The sequence below is a fragment of the Liolophura sinensis genome, chromosome 11 (assembly GCF_032854445.1).
Source record: "Liolophura sinensis isolate JHLJ2023 chromosome 11, CUHK_Ljap_v2, whole genome shotgun sequence".
NCBI classification, from domain to species: domain Eukaryota; kingdom Metazoa; phylum Mollusca; class Polyplacophora; order Chitonida; family Chitonidae; genus Liolophura; species Liolophura sinensis.
Window position 1 is genome coordinate 681710 of NC_088305.1, and position 12658 is coordinate 694367.

Genomic DNA, 12658 nt, shown 5'->3' on the forward strand with positions numbered 1-12658 from the left:
TAAGAGAAGCTAACTTCCTGTACCAAAGAACCATTACACACCTTCAACAAGATTTGCCCCTTACAGAAATATTATGTGCGACTTTGTAGTTTAGAGTTATGGCATTTTTGTGTTGACATTAAAATCCAAAAGACTGTTGTGTGGTGATGAAAAATAATATTCTTCAGGGTGTAATCTGTCTTGTTAATCGCATAACGTTCTGTAACTGCTGTTATAATTTCTTGTATTTGATGTCCCACAGCAACAACAACGCCAAGGGTTACACCATTTACCAGTGTACACCCTCCTCCGGGAACACCGAGTGTGATTTTGCCACCTGGTACACCATCTGTAGTACAGCCACCTGTCACTCCAAGCGTGATACTACCACCGCTGACACCGAGCGTCAAACCTCCTCCAGGAACACCGAGTGTGATTTTGCCACCTGGTACCCCGACGGTGGTGACCTTGCCAAGCACAACTAGTTCGTTTACACCTGCTCCTTCTTGCCTGGATGTAGAAGGTGTTGTAGGAGAAGACGTCCCTACAGAGAGTATGTCCGTGTCTAGTAATCAAGACCAAGTAGATCTACTGGGACAGGAAGGTTCCTCCTGGACTTCAAGCCCCTCAGATGTGGAGCCATCTGTCACGGTGACAGTAGACGAGGAAGGCTCAGGGGCTGTAGGTAGCCTGAGACTTCCTGGTGTAGGAACAGAAAATGTGAAAGACTTCCTCATCATGTTGGTTGATAAAGACGACAACATGACACCCTTTGTACCAGAGTATCGTCCATCTGGTGTAAGTATGAAAAGGAGTCTTCCTCTGGTGTGTTATGGATTTTTTGTTACTGATTTTGTGTATGTATCGAATAATGAAGAAATCGGAAATGTTTGTGTCGTTCCCGCCTTTCCTACCAGTAACGTTCCTTCATATTTGTTGTTTCAGACGTTTAACGTTGGAGAGCTGGTTGTTTTCCCGGTTGACACGGTGGTTGCCAAAGTAAAGATACTTATTGAGAAGACAAGTCCCCTTCTACCAGTTTCAACAAAATTATCCGTGAAGAAATGTGTACCCGTCAGTGAAGGTAAGTGGTTATGCCTCTTTTCGCAGCCTAAAGAATGTAGCATTATGTTGTTTTTGGCCATGAATTGATACATAGAACTGATCAGTTTGGTGGCCGGAGGATACTTGTTTAGAGAATTCTAACAGTTTATCTTAAATCGTGTATCTTATGTTACAAGACATAGTGCTGTTTTTAACGATTGTACTTGTATGTCAGGTACAACTCCGTCTGTGTGTGAGATTGTTGAGGGCATGGCGGACCCAACTGTCATACCGGATGAGAGCATTTCCACAAACGAAGATAACACAGATGTTAGCAAGTTGAGACCCACGAGTGAAGAACCGTACACGAGCCGCGCTCCCAGACCAAGTGTTACTGTAACACTGTCACCGATCAGTGAGGTGCCCTTGGGAAGTGTTAGCCTGTTGCCAAAATCTCCTGAGAGTAACATCAAAAAGTTTACTGTGGAAATTCAGCCGCTGGGATCTGAAGAATTTACGGCATACGAAGGACCAGAATCGCCTCTGAAGGTAAAATCTACATGCGCGGACAGCATTAATGATAATTACAAAATGCATTATGCACAGGTGTGGACAAGATAAAGGAGCAGTTGTTAGAAAACGGACACTAAAAATATGTCCGAAAAAAGTTGTAGCGTATGATTATATTTGTAGCTTAGTTCATGCTAGACTAATTACGTATTGTTAAAGTAAAGAGGCAATAGAAAAGGTAAAAGTTCCCTTGTATTGTAATGTGTGACGATGTTCCCTTGGCAAAAGAATGGTTCGTTCTTAATAATGTTGAGTTGCTGGAGACGAAGTGGGTTAAATTGCTGTTATATTTGACAGGAGATTGACGGTACTGAGAGTCTGGTATTCCCGCCTGAAGTTACAGCACAACGCATCAGAGTGATCGTTTCTGAGAAGGTTGACCCTGAGTCCCCTGTGAACTTCAAACTTGATGTCCGCGCCTGCTTTAAGACTAGTAGGTTTCTAAGAGAAGCTAACTTCCTGTACCAAAGAACCATTATACACCTTCAACAAGATTTGCCCCTTACAGAAATATTATGTGCGACTTTGTAGTTTAGAGTTATGGCATTTTTGTGTTGACATTAAAGTCCAAAAGACTGTTGTGTGGTGATGAAAAAAAAATCTTTAGGGTATAATCTTTCTTGCTAATCGCATAACGTTCTGTAACTGCTGTTATAATTTCTTGCATTTGTTACGCTACAGCAACAACGCCAAGGGTTACACCATTTACCAGTGTACAACCTCCTCCGGGAACACCGAGTGTGATTTTGCCACCTGGTACACCATCTGTAGTACAGCCACCTGCCACTCCAAGCGTGATACTACCACCGCTGACACCGAGCGTCAAACCTCCTCCAGGAACACCGAGTGTGATTTTGCCACCTGCTACACCAAGTATGTTTTAAAGTACATATAGAAGATTACAGCATGGGGAGGGGGCGGGGGTGGTGTTATCCCGGGGTAATGACAATAATGTGATAGTTTGCTAATAGTCACATATTATCCGTGAAGTGAATACTTTGCTCAATTTTCGTTACTTAGAGTTTAGTCCATCTCTTGATGTAAATACTTAAGACCGAGGTCCCCATAGAAAAGGTTGAACTGACTTTTAGGAATGACAAATTATGATTTTCAAAATCAGGTGAGATTTTAGGACATCTCTTATTAAAAATAGAACATTATTTTAAAAAATGGGTCATTTTGTTTTTGTTTTTTTTTTTTTATAGCAACAGGGGTAACAACACGAACAACCCCTGGTGTCTTGTCCGGTACAGCCCCACCGAGCCTTGTACCGCCTACATTTACATCAGGCATCAAACCTCCTCTGGTAACACCGAGTGTGATTGTGCCCACAGGAACACCATCAGTAGTACAGCCACCTACAAGTAAGACAAACGCTTTGAGGCATTCCACAGAAAATATTTAATTCAAATACATATGGGAGTATCAACCATTCTACTTGTCAAGTACCGAATTAATATTTATTATTCTGGTTGTTGATTAGAGCCGATTTTAGGAATCGTTTAACTGTGCGGTGTTGGTTAGGTTTATGAAAGACACCTATGTATGCGAGATTAACCCAGGGACTGGTACAGCATTTGAATACAAAAACTCGTCCATGGTCAAGGACCTCTCAAAGCCGGCATCGTTTTATCCTCTAGGACAGTTAATGCCCAACTGGCAAATTCATGTGCCAAATATATTTGCCTGTTCTTTCTTTGGACAAAGGTGTTCTATTTGTTCCAACATTGCAACTCAATTTAAATAGCTATCCACTCATTCGATTAAGTTTAGATAACCAGCTGGTCCAGTACGTTGCATTTTAATAATGATCAAAATCCAACTAACTGATCAACAGTTTGGCGTTTCTCTTCTTCTTTAATTGAATCTAGTAGAATAGAGGTCATTTGTTGGAAATCTCCTCATTGTCAAAAGTAGTAGCGCTGGAGTGAAGGAATTACTACACTTTGGCATGACGCAGGAGAGCAGCTATTACAGGTATGACTACGTATAACCTGCATCCATGTACATCTTTATTTTCCACAGCAGCTACACGATCTCTGTGTGAGATTATTGATGGTATGGCGGACCCAACTTTCATACCAAATAAAGGCATTTCCACAAACGACAATAAGACAGATGTTACCAAGCTAAGACCCACAAGTGAAGAACCGTACACAAGCAGTGTTGCCAGACCAAGTGTAATCGTTACACTGTCACCGACGATTGAGGTGACCTTGGGAAGTGTAAGCCTGTTGCCAAAATCTCCTGAGAGTAATATCAAAAAGTTTACTGTGGAAATTCAGCCGCTGGGATCTGAAGAATTTACGGCATACGAAGGACCAGAATCGCCACTGAAGGTAAAACTACATGCACCTACAGCATTAATGATAATTACGAAATGTATTATGCAAATTTCTAGATAAGACAAAAGAAGTAGTCGATAGAAAAGGGAAATCAAAAAGATGTCCGGAAAACGTTGTTGCGTACTTTTTCATTTGTAGCTGAGTTAATGCGAGAATAATTACGTATTATGAAAGTATTAAGCAGAAGAAAGGTAAAATTTCCCTTATATGAAAATGTGACGATGTACCCTTTTCAAAAGAATGGTTCTTTCTTAATAATGGAGAGTTGTTTGAGAAGATGTGGGTAAAATTGCTGTTCTACTTGACAGGAGATTGACGGTACGGAGAGTCTGGTATTCCCGCCTGAAGTTACAGCACAACGCATCAGAGTGATCGTTACAGAGAAGGTTGACCCTGAGTCTCCTGTGAACTTCAAACTTGATGTCCGCGCCTGCTTTAAGACTAGTAGGTTTCTAAAGGAATCTAAGCAATAACTGTACATAAGAAGCACTAAACAACAAAGACAAGGGGCTTTAGTGGCTCAGGTAGAAAGCGTGGCAGCTAAGTGAAACGACCATGGAGCCTGTTACCTATGTGGTCGCAGTAAGTTTATGTCCAGCTCGTGCTGGATCCGGTGGTACGGTAAAAGGTGTTTCAGCACCCTGCGGATGGTAGAAGTTTCCCCTGGACTCTGCCCGGTTTCCTCCCAAGATCATAGTAGCAGACGTCGTATAAGTAAAACATTTTTGAGAACGGCGGAAGAGACCACAACAATAAATAAATGAATAAAGCCGATTCTTGTAGAAATACCTACTACGGTTTTTATATGTTAGACATTTTATTTTGTTAACATTCAACACTACTTAACTGAAGTGTGGTCGCAACGCAATATTACTGACAGCTGAATGTTTTGTTAGATGCTGTACCATTGAATAAGTGTTGGTCCGCCTAGAACTTCTTATATTATTGACGTTACAGCCACAACAACACCAAGGATTACACCAGTCACCAGTGTACAACTTCCTCCGGGAACACCAAGTGTGATTTTGCCACCTGGTACACCATCGGTAGTACAGCCACCTATAGGTATGAAGAATTAGTTATACGTAAAGAGATAATGTCAATCGGTCTGCAAAACAATTATCTTTTCCATTAATTTATTTCTTGGTTTTTAAGTGATGTAAAATTGAGAACAACCTGCTTTGGAAGAAAGCACGTGAAAAACTGTGTTTTTCTGAGCGCTGCGGTTTGGATATATATGTAATACCCGTATATGCCTTTGCCTATTTTGCAGCTACCACGCCGACTGTGTGTCAGATTGTTGACGGCATGGCGGACCCAACTGTCATACCAGATGAGAGCATTTCCACAAACGACGATAAGACAGATGTTACCAAGCTGAGACCGACGAGTAAAGTACCGTACACAAGCAGTGTTGCCAGACCAAGTGTAATCGTAACACTGTCACCGACGAGTGAGGTGACCTTGGGAAGTGTTAGCCTGTTGCCAAAATCTCCTGAGAGTAATATCAAGAAGTTTACTGTGGAAATTCAGCCGCTGGGATCTGAAGAATTTACGGCATACGAAGGACCAGAATCGCCACTGAAGGTAAAACTACATGCACCTACAGCATTAATGATAATTACGAAATGTATTATGCAAATTTCTAGATAAGACAAAGAAGTAGTCGATAGAAAAGGGAAACTAAAAAGGTGTCCAGAAAACGTTGTTGCGTACTTTTTCATTTGTAGCTGAGTTAATGCGAGAATAATTACGTATTATTAAAGTATTAAGCAGAAGAAAGTTAAAATTTCCCTTATATGAAAATGTGACGATGTACCCTTTTCAAAAGAATGGTTCTTTCTTAATAATGGTGAGTTGTTTGAGAAGATGTGGGTAAAATTGCTGTTCTATTTGACAGGAGATTGACGGTACGGAGAATCTGGTATTCCCGCCTGAAGTTACAGCACAACGCATCAGAGTGATCGTTACAGAGAAGGTTGACCCTGAGTCTCCTGTGAACTTCAAACTTGATGTCCGCGCCTGCTTTAAGACTAGTAGGTTTCTGAAGGAATCTAAGCAATAATTGTACATAAGAAGCACTAAATTGTGCAACAACAAATACAAGGGGCTTTAGTGGCTCAGGTGGTTAGCGTGGCAGCTGAGTGAAACGACCATGGAGCCTGTTATCTATGTGGTCGCAGTAAGTTTATGTCCAGCTCGTGCTGGATCCGGTGGTACGGTAAAAGGTGTTTCAGCACCCTGCGGATGGTAGAAGTTTCCCCTAGACTCTGTCCGGTTTCCTCCCAAGATAATAGTAGCAGACGTCGTATAAGTAAAACATTTTTGAGAACGGCGGAAGAGACCACAACAATAAATAAATGAATAAAGCCGATTCTTGTAGAAATACCTACTACGGTTTTTATACGTTAGACATTTTATTTTGTTAACATTCAACACTACTTAACTGAAGTGTGGTCGCAACGCAATATTACTGACAGCTTAAACATTTGTTAGATGCTGTACCATTGAATAAGTTTTGGTCCGCCTAGAACTTCTTATATTATTGACGTTACAGCCACAACAACACCAAGGATTACACCAGTCACCAGTGTACAACTTCCTCCGGGAACACCAAGTGTGATTTTGCCACCTGGTACACCATCAGTAGTACAGCCACCTGCCCCTCCAAGTGTGGTACCACCACCGTTGACACCTAGCGTCAAACCTCCAATGGGTACACCGAGTGTGATTTTGCCACCTGGTACACCATCGGTAGTACAGCCACCTATAGGTATGAAGAATTAGTCATATGTAAAGAGATAATGTCAAACGATCTGCAAAACAATTATCTTTTCCATTAATTTCTTTCTTGGTTTTTAAGTGATGTAAAATTGAGAACAACCTACTTTGGAAGAAAGCACGTGAAAAACTGTGTTTTTCTGAGCGCTGCGGTTTGGATATATATGTAATACCCGTATATGCCTTTGCCTATTTTGCAGCTACCACGCCGACTGTGTGTCAGATTGTTGACGGCATGGCGGACCCAACTGTCATACCAGATGAGAGCATTTCCACAAACGACGATAAGACAGATGTTACCAAGCTGAGACCGACGAATAAAGTACCGTACACAAGCAGTGTTGCCAGACCAAGTGTAATCGTAACACTGTCACCGACGAGTGAGGTGCCCTTGGGAAGTGTTAGCCTGTTGCCAAAATCTCCTGAGAGTAATATCAAAAAGTTTACTGTGGAAATTCAGCCGCTGGGATCTGAAGAATTTACGGCATACGAAGGACCAGAATCGCCACTGAAGGTAAAACTACATGCACCTACAGCATTAATGATAATTACGAAATGTATTATGCAAATTTCTAGATAAGACAAAGAAGTAGTCGATAGAAAAGGGAAACTAAAAAGATGTCCGGAAAACGTTGTTACTTACTTTTTCATTTGTAGCTGAGTTAATGCGAGAATAATTACGTATTATTAAAGTATTAAGCAGAAGAAAGGTAAAATTTCCCTTATATGAAAATGTGACGATGTACCCTTTTCAAAAGAATGGTTCTTTCTTAATAATGGTGAGTTGTTTGAGAAGATGTGGGTAAAATTGCTGTTCTATTTGACAGGAGATTGACGGTACGGAGAATCTGGTATTCCCGCCTGAAGTTACAGCACAACGCATCAGAGTGATCGTTACAGAGAAGGTTGACCCTGAGTCTCCTGTGAACTTCAAACTTGATGTCCGCGCCTGCTTTAAGACTAGTAGGTTTCTGAAGGAATCTAAGCAATAATTGTACATAAGAAGCACTAAATTGTGCAACAACAAATACAAGGGGCTTTAGTGGCTCAGGTGGTTAGCGTGGCAGCTGAGTGAAACGACCATGGAGCCTGTTATCTATGTGGTCGCAGTAAGTTTATGTCCAGCTCGTGCTGGATCCGGTGGTACGGTAAAAGGTGTTTCAGCACCCTGCGGATGGTAGAAGTTTCCCCTGGACTCTGCCCGGTTTCCTCCCAAGATCATAGTAGCAGACGTCGTTCAAGTAAAACATTTTTGAGAACGGCGGAAGAGACCACAACAATAAATAAATGAATAAAGCCGATTCTTATAGAAATACCTACTACGGTTTTTATATGTTAGACATTTTATTTTGTTAACATTCAACACTACTTAACTGAAGTGTGGTCGCAACGCAATATTACTGACAGCTGAATGTTTTGTTAGATGCTGTACCATTGAATAAGTGTTGGTCCGCCTAGAACTTCTTATATTATTGACGTTACAGCCACAACAACACCAAGGATTACACCAGTCACCAGTGTACAACTTCCTCCGGGAACACCAAGTGTGATTTTGCCACCTGGTACACCATCGGTAGTACAGCCACCTATAGGTATGAAGAATTAGTTATACGTAAAGAGATAATGTCAATCGGTCTGCAAAACAATTATCTTTTCCATTAATTTATTTCTTGGTTTTTAAGTGATGTAAAATTGAGAACAACCTGCTTTGGAAGAAAGCACGTGAAAAACTGTGTTTTTCTGAGCGCTGCGGTTTGGATATATATGTAATACCCGTATATGCCTTTGCCTATTTTGCAGCTACCACGCCGACTGTGTGTCAGATTGTTGACGGCATGGCGGACCCAACTGTCATACCAGATAAGAGCATTTCCACAAACGACGATAAGACAGATGTTACCAAGCTGAGACCGACGAGTAAAGTACCGTACACAAGCAGTGTTGCCAGACCAAGTGTAATCGTAACACTGTCACCGACGAGTGAGGTGACCTTGGGAAGTGTTAGCCTGTTGCCAAAATCTCCTGAGAGTAATATCAAGAAGTTTACTGTGGAAATTCAGCCGCTGGGATCTGAAGAATTTACGGCATACGAAGGACCAGAATCGCCACTGAAGGTAAAACTACATGCACCTACAGCATTAATGATAATTACGAAATGTATTATGCAAATTTCTAGATAAGACAAAGAAGTTGTCGATAGAAAAGGGAAACTAAAAAGATGTCCGGAAAACGTTGTTGCGTACTTTTTCATTTGTAGCTGAGTTAATGCGAGAATAATTACGTATTATTAAAGTATTAAGCAGAAGAAAGTTAAAATTTCCCTTATATGAAAATGTGACGATGTACCCTTTTCAAAAGAATGGTTCTTTCTTAATAATGGTGAGTTGTTTGAGAAGATGTGGGTAAAATTGCTGTTCTATTTGACAGGAGATTGACGGTACGGAGAATCTGGTATTCCCGCCTGAAGTTACAGCACAACGCATCAGAGTGATCGTTACAGAGAAGGTTGACCCTGAGTCTCCTGTGAACTTCAAACTTGATGTCCGCGCCTGCTTTAAGACTAGTAGGTTTCTGAAGGAATCTAAGCAATAATTGTACATAAGAAGCACTAAATTGTGCAACAACAAATACAAGGGGCTTTAGTGGCTCAGGTGGTTAGCGTGGCAGCTGAGTGAAACGACCATGGAGCCTGTTATCTATGTGGTCGCAGTAAGTTTATGTCCAGCTCGTGCTGGATCCGGTGGTACGGTAAAAGGTGTTTCAGCACCCTGCGGATGGTAGAAGTTTCCCCTAGACTCTGTCCGGTTTCCTCCCAAGATAATAGTAGCAGACGTCGTATAAGTAAAACATTTTTGAGAACGGCGGAAGAGACCACAACAATAAATAAATGAATTAAGCGGATTCTTGTAGAACTACCTACTACGGTTTTTATACGTTAGACATTTTATTTTGTTAACATTCAACACTACTTAACTGAAGTGTGGTCGCAACGCAATATTACTGACAGCTTAAACATTTGTTAGATGCTGTACCATTGAATAAGTTTTGGTCCGCCTAGAACTTCTTATATTATTGACGTTACAGCCACAACAACACCAAGGATTACACCAGTCACCAGTGTACAACTTCCTCCGGGAACACCAAGTGTGATTTTGCCACCTGGTACACCATCAGTAGTACAGCCACCTATAGGTATGAAGAATTAGTCATATGTAAAGAGATAATGTCAAACGATCTGCAAAACAATTATCTTTTCCATTAATTTCTTTCTTGGTTTTTAAGTGATGTAAAATTGAGAACAACCTACTTTGGGAGAAAGCGCGTGAAAAACTGTGTTTTTCTGAGCGCTGCGGTTTGGATATATATGTAATACCCGTATATGCCTTTGCCTATTTTGCAGCTACCACGCCGACTGTGTGTCAGATTGTTGACGGCATGGCGGACCCAACTGTCATACCAGATGAGAGCATTTCCACAAACGACGATAAGACAGATGTTACCAAGCTGAGACCGACGAATAAAGTACCGTACACAAGCAGTGTTGCCAGACCAAGTGTAATCGTAACACTGTCACCGACGAGTGAGGTGCCCTTGGGAAGTGTTAGCCTGTTGCCAAAATCTCCTGAGAGTAATATCAAAAAGTTTACTGTGGAAATTCAGCCGCTGGGATCTGAAGAATTTACGGCATACGAAGGACCAGAATCGCCACTGAAGGTAAAACTACATGCACCTACAGCATTAATGATAATTACGAAATGTATTATGCAAATTTCTAGATAAGACAAAGAAGTAGTCGATAGAAAAGGGAAACTAAAAAGATGTCCGGAAAACGTTGTTACTTACTTTTTCATTTGTAGCTGAGTTAATGCGAGAATAATTACGTATTATTAAAGTATTAAGCAGAAGAAAGGTAAATTTTCCCTTATATGAAAATGTGACGATGTACCCTTTTCAAAAGAATGGTTCTTATTTAATAATGGTGAGTTGTTTGAGAAGATGTGGGTAAAATTGCTGTTCTATTTGACAGGAGATTGACGGTACGGAGAATCTGGTATTCCCGCCTGAAGTTACAGCACAACGCATCAGAGTGATCGTTACAGAGAAGGTTGACCCTGAGTCTCCTGTGAACTTCAAACTTGATGTCCGCGCCTGCTTTAAGACTAGTAGGTTTCTGAAGGAATCTAAGCAATAATTGTACATAAGAAGCACTAAATTGTGCAACAACAAATACAAGGGGCTTTAGTGGCTCAGGTGGTTAGCGTGGCAGCTGAGTGAAACGACCATGGAGCCTGTTATCTATGTGGTCGCAGTAAGTTTATGTCCAGCTCGTGCTGGATCCGGTGGTACGGTAAAAGGTGTTTCAGCACCCTGCGGATGGTAGAAGTTTACCCTGGACTCTGCCCGGTTTCCTCCCAAGATCATAGTAGCAGACGTCGTATAAGTAAAACATTTTTGAGAACGGCGGAAGAGACCACAACAATAAATAAATGAATAAAGCCGATTCTTGTAGAAATACCTACTACGGTTTTTATATGTTAGACATTTTATTTTGTTAACATTCAACACTACTTAACTGAAGTGTGGTCGCAACGCAATATTACTGACAGCTTAAACATTTGTTAGATGCTGTACCATTGAATAAGTTTTGGTCCGCCTAGAACTTCTTATATTATTGACGTTACAGCCACAACAACACCAAGGATTACACCAGTCACCAGTGTACAACTTCCTCCGGGAACACCAAGTGTGATTTTGCCACCTGGTACACCATCAGTAGTACAGCCACCTATAGGTATGAAGAATTAGTCATATGTAAAGAGATAATGTCAAACGATCTGCAAAACAATTATCTTTTCCATTAATTTCTTTCTTGGTTTTTAAGTGATGTAAAATTGAGAACAACCTACTTTGGGAGAAAGCGCGTGAAAAACTGTGTTTTTCTGAGCGCTGCGGTTTGGATATATATGTAATACCCGTATATGCCTTTGCCTATTTTGCAGCTACCACGCCGACTGTGTGTCAGATTGTTGACGGCATGGCGGACCCAACTGTCATACCAGATGAGAGCATTTCCACAAACGACGATAAGACAGATGTTACCAAGCTGAGACCGACGAATAAAGTACCGTACACAAGCAGTGTTGCCAGACCAAGTGTAATCGTAACACTGTCACCGACGAGTGAGGTGCCCTTGGGAAGTGTTAGCCTGTTGCCAAAATCTCCTGAGAGTAATATCAAAAAGTTTACTGTGGAAATTCAGCCGCTGGGATCTGAAGAATTTACGGCATACGAAGGACCAGAATCGCCACTGAAGGTAAAACTACATGCACCTACAGCATTAATGATAATTACGAAATGTATTATGCAAATTTCTAGATAAGACAAAGAAGTAGTCGATAGAAAAGGGAAACTAAAAAGATGTCCGGAAAACGTTGTTACTTACTTTTTCATTTGTAGCTGAGTTAATGCGAGAATAATTACGTATTATTAAAGTATTAAGCAGAAGAAAGGTAAATTTTCCCTTATATGAAAATGTGACGATGTACCCTTTTCAAAAGAATGGTTCTTTCTTAATAATGGTGAGTTGTTTGAGAAGATGTGGGTAAAATTGCTGTTCTATTTGACAGGAGATTGACGGTACGGAGAATCTGGTATTCCCGCCTGAAGTTACAGCACAACGCATCAGAGTGATCGTTACAGAGAAGGTTGACCCTGAGTCTCCTGTGAACTTCAAACTTGATGTCCGCGCCTGCTTTAAGACTAGTAGGTTTCTGAAGGAATCTAAGCAATAATTGTACATAAGAAGCACTAAATTGTGCAACAACAAATACAAGGGGCTTTAGTGGCTCAGGTGGTTAGCGTGGCAGCTGAGTGAAACGACCATGGAGCCTGTTATCTATGTGGTCGCAGTAAGTTTATGTCCAGCTCGTGCTGGATCC

The 12658-nt window shown here is 41.1% G+C and overlaps 1 protein-coding gene across 1 annotated transcript in view; it reads left to right on the plus strand.

The window, feature by feature from the left end:
• The window catches only part of LOC135477728 (mucin-16-like), a 141302-nt gene that overhangs the window by 96923 nt on the left and 31721 nt on the right, over positions 1-12658 (plus strand). The window contains exons 107-125 of the mRNA XM_064757923.1: positions 242-777; positions 925-1063; positions 1259-1572; positions 1891-2026; positions 2275-2466; positions 2799-2957; positions 3619-3932; positions 4247-4382; positions 5212-5525; positions 5839-5974; positions 6496-6711; positions 6920-7233; positions 7547-7682; positions 8520-8833; positions 9147-9282; positions 10120-10433; positions 10747-10882; positions 11720-12033; positions 12347-12482. Of these exons, the coding sequence (XP_064613993.1) occupies positions 242-777; positions 925-1063; positions 1259-1572; positions 1891-2026; positions 2275-2466; positions 2799-2957; positions 3619-3932; positions 4247-4382; positions 5212-5525; positions 5839-5974; positions 6496-6711; positions 6920-7233; positions 7547-7682; positions 8520-8833; positions 9147-9282; positions 10120-10433; positions 10747-10882; positions 11720-12033; positions 12347-12482 (4392 nt within the window). The remainder of the gene's footprint in view (positions 1-241; positions 778-924; positions 1064-1258; positions 1573-1890; positions 2027-2274; positions 2467-2798; positions 2958-3618; positions 3933-4246; positions 4383-5211; positions 5526-5838; positions 5975-6495; positions 6712-6919; positions 7234-7546; positions 7683-8519; positions 8834-9146; positions 9283-10119; positions 10434-10746; positions 10883-11719; positions 12034-12346; positions 12483-12658) is intronic.